This window comes from Diachasma alloeum, unplaced genomic scaffold, assembly GCF_001412515.2.
Source record: "Diachasma alloeum isolate Michigan unplaced genomic scaffold, Dall2.0 Dall_scaffold_00611, whole genome shotgun sequence".
NCBI lineage: Eukaryota > Metazoa > Arthropoda > Insecta > Hymenoptera > Braconidae > Diachasma > Diachasma alloeum.
Window position 1 is genome coordinate 79,227 of NW_021680743.1, and position 6,484 is coordinate 85,710.

The window sequence follows — 6,484 nt, forward strand, 5'->3', positions numbered from 1 at the left end:
CGTTCATTATTGAATCCTCTACACAATTTATTATAGTATTTAAATATCCGTATACGACATTATTTTCGTTTTTTTTCCAAATACACTAAAAGCTAGTGAGAGTGGTCATATTGACTCACTACAATTTACACTTTGCTTTGCAAACTGATGTTTGTTTTCACATTCAATTTTTTCGTTAATGCATGTTTGTTGAATGTCACAACAAGGCTGACTCTGTCAACAACTAACATAAAATCTCAACCCTATTTACTCATCATGCTCGTCAGGAGAGCATCAGGCTGAAAATTGATTTCCGCTGTCGAAATCATCCATCATTCCAGGGGTGTTTTTTCCTGTGAGAAGTTCTTAGCATTACCATGCCAGGCGTTGCTAATAGGATCGACCAATACTAGGAAGTTGCAGTTCGAATCATTTTTTTTCTTACATGAAATTCAATTTCTATTTCTTTTGTTCTTCAATGATTGTATTTATAAAATTCTCACAATCGCTCCTATGTTTTGCTTGTATTTTAGTTATACATCCTTCCAACATTGAAAATCGTACGGAAAATTACATTGTATATTCTACAAATAACAAAAATATGCTGAATGGAACCAGTGGATCAGTCGGGTCACGAGGAGGGGACTCTTCAATTGGTTCGACGTGGAATATGAACCTTTACCATCAGCCCTACTTGTTTACAATAGGGACATCTTATTTTCCCACCTCGTAGTCTACTCTGCGCTTGTAGGCGATCAACACATCCTTCCCACAGGTATAAGTGGCGACATGTCTGTCCCATGTAACTTATGACTCCATCTATGCAGACCTGGCAACGCCAATCAAACGGAGAATCTGTAAAACGACGTGATCTATAGGTAATAGGGATCTGAACGAATACTCTAATCTTTCCCTCATTCTAAAGAAATGAATAAAGCCGAGGGAGAGAGGAGAAGCAAATTTTTGCTCTTTTCTTGTACGAATAATAGAAAGTGTAAAGGAAATAGTGCCTGAAACCATGCCGTACGGGAAAAGTGAGAGGGACGTCGCTCTTACAAGGGTTGTTGGAGTAGTTAGGCAGAATAGAGCTCGAGAAAACAATTTAAAAAAAAAGACGGTAAAGGCAGTCTAAAATTTGAAAGATGCCACGGAAAGGAAGTTGAAAGGAGTAATTAAAGTTGTCAAACTGGTGTAAAAGGGATAGTATGTAGAGGAATCTCAAGACATTGAGATGATAAATGGGGAGAAGAGAGAATGATCTGAGTGGTGAGAAAACAAGGAGAGAGAGAGAAAGGGGAATTGGCACTTGCCCCTACCGAAGTTAGGGAATAATGCCATTTGGAATAGAAGAAGAAGAAGAAGAAGAAGAAGAAGAAGAAAAAACAAGATGAACATTGCGATCTGAACGGTACAGATTAAAAAGAGACCGAAAACATAGAAAAGTTCAGGATGAGCCGTTCAGCCGTGCTGCTCATTGTCGAGGAGCCAGCGCTTCAAGTGCCCCTTGAAGGACGTGGGTGACGTGAGTTCTCGGATGTTGACAGGGATGCTATTCCAGGTCTCCGGACCAGCAACAGCCAGTGCTGCTTTGTAGGAATCGGTGCGATAGTTGGGCACAACCAGGGCGAGCTGTACCAGTGCCTGTCGCCGGGTCTGGTAGACGTGTAGACAGCAAAGAGGTCAGCAAGATACGGCGGGGTATCAGTGCTCTGTACCTGATACATTACGGAGGCTATGGCTACCGTTCTGTACCCAGAGATAGAGAGCCAGCCCAGACTCCGCCGAGCTTCCGAAATCGGCGCATCTCGAGGAAGGCCTGTCACAAACGTCACAGCTCTATTGATCATGCGCTGGAGTTGCAGGTCCCGTACTGAGCCCATACCTTGCAGAACTGCAAGACAGTAAAAAATGTGGGGAAAAATAAGGGCATTCGCCAGCATCTTACGCAGTGGAGCATCAGTGTAATCACGCAGACTGTAGAGTTGGTAGAGGGCAGTGTTGATCTTGGAGCCCACACGTTGTATATGGGAAGCAAAGGTCAACTTACTGTTGATGAAAACTCCCAAATTCCTGACACTGCTTACTATCTCAATGGCAGAACCTTGACAACCAAGCTGCGGCAGGGCAGGTACGTCAATAGCATTGATGTAGCGCCTTGCACCCATGATGATGGCCTTGGTTTTATTTACGTTGAGCTGGAGTAGATTAGCCGCAGCCCAGCGTTGAATCCGGGAGATGTCAGCATTAAGACATTGAATACACATGTGTAGTTCCGATGGTTCACAGCTCAAGTAAATTTGGAGATCATCCGCATAAAGGAGGTGCTGCGCCTCATGAATGGAGTCGCCAATGTCGTTGATGAAGAGTGAGAAGAGGAGAGGACCAAGGATGGATCCTTGAGGCACTCCTGCATTGGTGTTGCAGAAAGCAGAGAGTCCATTCTCGTCTTTCACCGCCTGGGAGCGGCCGACAATCGAGAGTCCCAGAGTGCCTAATTTGGTCAGGAGTATTGGATGAGAGACAGTGTCGAACGCTTTTGAGAACTCAAAGAGTACCAAGACAGTTATTTTCCGCTCTTCTACGTCACGTCTCACGTCATTCATGAGCCTAAGCAGGGCTGTCTGTGTGCTGTGGCCGGATCTGAATCCACATTGGCGAGGACTCAACAAGTCGTGCGTTTGGAGATGTAGAGACAGTTGCTTGAAGGCCAGACGCTCGAGAACTTTCGCAAGGAAGGGCAGGAGAGCAATAGGACGATAGTCTGTCGGTGACTTAGGAGAACTCACTTTGCACACTGGGACAATGATGGCCCGCTTCCAAGCTGCAGGGAAGACACTATCTAGCAACGAACGATTGAAGAGAGAGATGTGACTCTCAACCAGGGCTGGCAGGGTGTTTAAAATCATCTTTCTGGAAATGCAGTCTGCGCCGACTGCATCGGATTTGATGGATGAGATAACAGTCTTGATGTCAAGCCAGCTCACCTGCGAGAAGGAGAACGATGCATCAGTGAAGACAGTTCTTAATGGCGGCAGCAGCGGATCCTCAGAAGATACAGTTGAAACGGCAGAAAAATGGGCGTTGAGAACGTCAGTTGAGATGGTGAGGCTTTTGGACGAACCAGCTGTCAGCGCAAGGCTGCGTAGCTCTCTCCACAGTGATGCGCCCGTGAGTCCAGATAAGCGAGTGTGGTAGTACTTGACGCGAGCCTTCAAGAGCANTGCTTTTGGACGAACCAGCTGTCAGCACAAGGCTGCGTAGCTCTCTCCACAGTGATGCGCCCGTGAGTCCAGATAAGCGAGTGTGGTAGTACTTGACGCGAGCCTTCAAGAGCAGGGATTGATGCAGACTTCTAGCCAGACGGAAATCAACCAGCCTCTCCTGAGAGCGATTCCGCTTGAATCGTCTGTAGAGATGTTGCATATGCTTATCAGACAGCCTGAGGTCATCAGAGAGCCAGGGGGCAGTCTTGATGGTATTCACCTTCACCTGACGCAGAGGGGCATGGGCTTCGACTAGTGCCAGGAAGACATTAGTGAAGGTCGCGGCAAGATCATCGGTGCCGAAGTCGGAGGCGAGGGCACTCTGGAGCGTGCTCTCAAAGTCCCCAACGACATCAACTCGTTGAAGAGCTGATAGCTGGCGGGTAGAGATAGTGGTGGCCCATGGTTTGCACCCATTGATTGATATGGAGGCAGAGATGAGGTGATGCCCAGCAGCCATAGGGGCTTCCGAGGAAAACCAGCCAGTGATAGAGTCACACTCATCCGTGAGACAAAGATCCAGCCATGTTGAAGACATGAGAGTAGTGTGGGTTATACCGTTGTCAACCAGTTTCAGGGAGAGATCACTCATTAGAGTACGAATATATACAGCATCAGCACGCTCAGACAATTGATCAGCATTGAAGTCACCCATGATGATCTTATGGGAGTAGCCATTCAAGAAGGTAGACAAGAGCTCCGTGAAGTTGACAGGAACATAAAAGGGGGAGTGTGGTGGCCTGTAGATAGCAGCAACAAAGATCGGAGAGGAATTTGGCACCAAAACCTCACAGAAGAGATACTCAACATGTCCGGGGGGCTCTGTCCAGACAGAGGTAGAGAAGGAGATGACCGAGGCATTTACGGAGGCATGGTAGTAGATGGCAACACCGCCACCATTCACATTACGATCACATCTCAGGAGACTGTAGTTGGGAATATTCAGTACAGGGCTCGGAACAGAGGGTGACAGCCAAGATTCAATGATGACAATGATGTGGTAAGTTAAGGGCTGAGAGTGGAGGAAACTTTTGATGGTATCCAGACGACAGCGAAGGGAATTGACATTGAGGCAGCAGGCGTGGAATTGGTCGACAGGGGAAGATCTCAGGAGGGGGTTGGAGGACGAGTCAGGAATCGGGAGGGTCGAGGAGATCACGGGGCCAAGGAGAGGGGCCGGTCGTTGTCGCTGAAGGAATGTTGCTGGGGTAGGGTTAAGGGGTCAGGAGCTAGGAGTGGAATGGAGACTGGTAATTCTGTCGATGTCAGCATGGGAGTTGATGGTATACACCAGATCACCCTCTTTGAACTTTGCAAAGACAACCTCATTCCTTACCCAAATGTATCTGAAACCAGAGCGCTTGAGAACTGCTCTGGCCATGCCCAAGAGTCGATAGACCTTTGAAGGGATCAGCTCGGCGATGTTGACTTGGAAATCCTCACCAGTCGCACTGACGGGGGTAGACAAGGCAGTAAGGGTGGCGTGATCAATATCCGAGAACGAAACTTTGCCTCTCGCCCTCTTGGCGTCGATGATGTTGCGTAGTAAGCCTGGGGAGGTGAGTTTAACGCCAATGGACACCCGTGAGCGAGTCACAGTCGCACCTGTGCCACTGGTAGAAGCGGCTGCGCCAGCACGATTCCCTGATTTCCTCAAGAACCGCACGTTGGAAACAGCGGTGGGGTCAAGATCCTGTTTGACAGTATGAAGTACAGCCAAAGCCAAAGGAAGAGAATCTGCATGAAATGAAGGTGAGTCAGATGATTACGTTACCTGGGTCAGTAGAGGATGGTAAATACACTCTGCGGAAGCTCTGAGCTCTGAGGTGACGCTGAGGGCACTGCGATGGCAGCATCCATCCACCAATTTGAGGATTGTCATTTATCGAGGTCTCGCATGATCGGCATAAACATAGGTGATTGCAAGGACTCGCAACGACTTCCAGGTCCCCCTGACGACACCGGGTGCATTGTGTTGCGTATGGATTGTTGCGTCTTGGATCCGAACACAAAAAATAAATTGTTATACTCCACATCCCGCTTTCAATCAATATCCATCCATGAGTTTCCTTACCTTCCGCTTCTTCATCGGCATTATTTGCTACGGCTTCCGCCTCTACTGCTCCTGTGGAGAAAATAATGCATACAGTGGGTTTTATCATTCTATGACTGTGCATTCGGTCAGTATTTCAGTTCCAAATTCCGAGAGATTATGGATGGAATTATTTTTTCCTCAAATCCAATTGCAGGTTTCATTCTCTATGAATATTACAATTTCTAAAAACTGATTCGCTGAAAAACCAAAAAGTTGAATATTCATTCTCATTCATTTCATCTGACTCTCTCTTCTTGTTCTCAACATGAATGAAAAGACGAATTATAATTTGGATTTTTATGTCCAGTTATTTTTTGTAAAATCCCGGACATAACTTATATGATCGCTTTGTACATTTTCGATTTTTCAATTCTCAGAGGCTTGTCCATAACAATTATTTCCAAAAAAATTGCGACATTATAAGGATGAAAGGCGTGCTATTTTAAGATCGAAATATGTATTCAACGCATCAGTTCTACTGAAGGACTCTAATGGTAATCACGTACATGATGAAGAGTGTACACTCACCATTGTCCTCGTTTTGCATATTCATAATCTCATCGTCCGCCGCATTTGGTGGCAGATACTGCTGGTGCTGTCTACGAGGTCGCTCATCGAAATCGAGCTCCAGAAACAGCTGAAGTTGTGGTGGACGACCAATAAGTTCTCTGTCGCAGGTTACAGCATTTCCACCTGCTTCGGGTGGTAATGCCATGAATGTGGGGCCTCTTATATGATGCCCTTGGAACATGTGGTTGTCAACGAAATGGTTCCCACAGTTAACTGCGACGTACAACATTCTGTCATACGATGGAGTACGTTGATGGGCCATTTCAAATAACCGATGGAGGGATGATGCCTTGATACAGCACCGAACTTGTGGAGTCCTTGAAAGATTGCTAATTCTGTTGACGTCTCCTGACATTAAGATGTGGAGATCTTCATATGCATCACTGAGGATTTTCAAAGCTGCACCTGAAAACATGGTACAGCCAAGGTATGCACAGAGAAAAACAATTTGTAATTTCCAGTAGAAATCTCTAGATTTTAGTACTCTGTAGTATTCACATATACAGAGCAAAAAGTCCTGGCTTTAATTAAATTTTCGTTTATTCTAGGAGATTTTTCTTTCGTAATCGAACAAAAA

General features: G+C 46.1%; 1 protein-coding gene across 1 annotated transcript; it reads right to left on the minus strand.

Annotated features, from left to right (window-relative positions):
- Positions 1 to 4,857: 4,857 nt before the first annotated feature.
- LOC107043679 lies at positions 4,858 to 6,261 on the minus strand. The gene is made up of 4 exons (XM_015265262.1): positions 5,866 to 6,261; positions 5,317 to 5,367; positions 5,017 to 5,237; positions 4,858 to 4,935 (listed from the first exon to the last, which is right to left on the minus strand). Exons 1-3 carry the CDS (start codon positions 6,167 to 6,169, stop codon positions 5,125 to 5,127), a joined length of 468 nt encoding a protein of 155 aa, XP_015120748.1. The 5' UTR covers positions 6,170 to 6,261; the 3' UTR covers positions 4,858 to 4,935; positions 5,017 to 5,124.
- Between the last annotated feature and the right edge of the window lie 223 nt (positions 6,262 to 6,484).

Excerpts from the sequence above, each read along its gene's own strand:
- LOC107043679 (XM_015265262.1), bottom strand. The coding sequence starts at position 6,169 with ATGGCCCATCAACGTACTCCATCGTATGACAGAATGTTGTACGTCGCA. Across the intron at positions 5,368-5,865 it reads TATGCAAAACGAGGACAATG|GAGCAGTAGAGGCGGAAGCC; the intron begins GTGAGTGTACAC and ends TTTTCTCCACAG. Across the intron at positions 5,238-5,316 it reads TGCCGATGAAGAAGCGGAAG|ACGCAACAATCCATACGCAA; the intron begins GTAAGGAAACTC and ends TTCGGATCCAAG.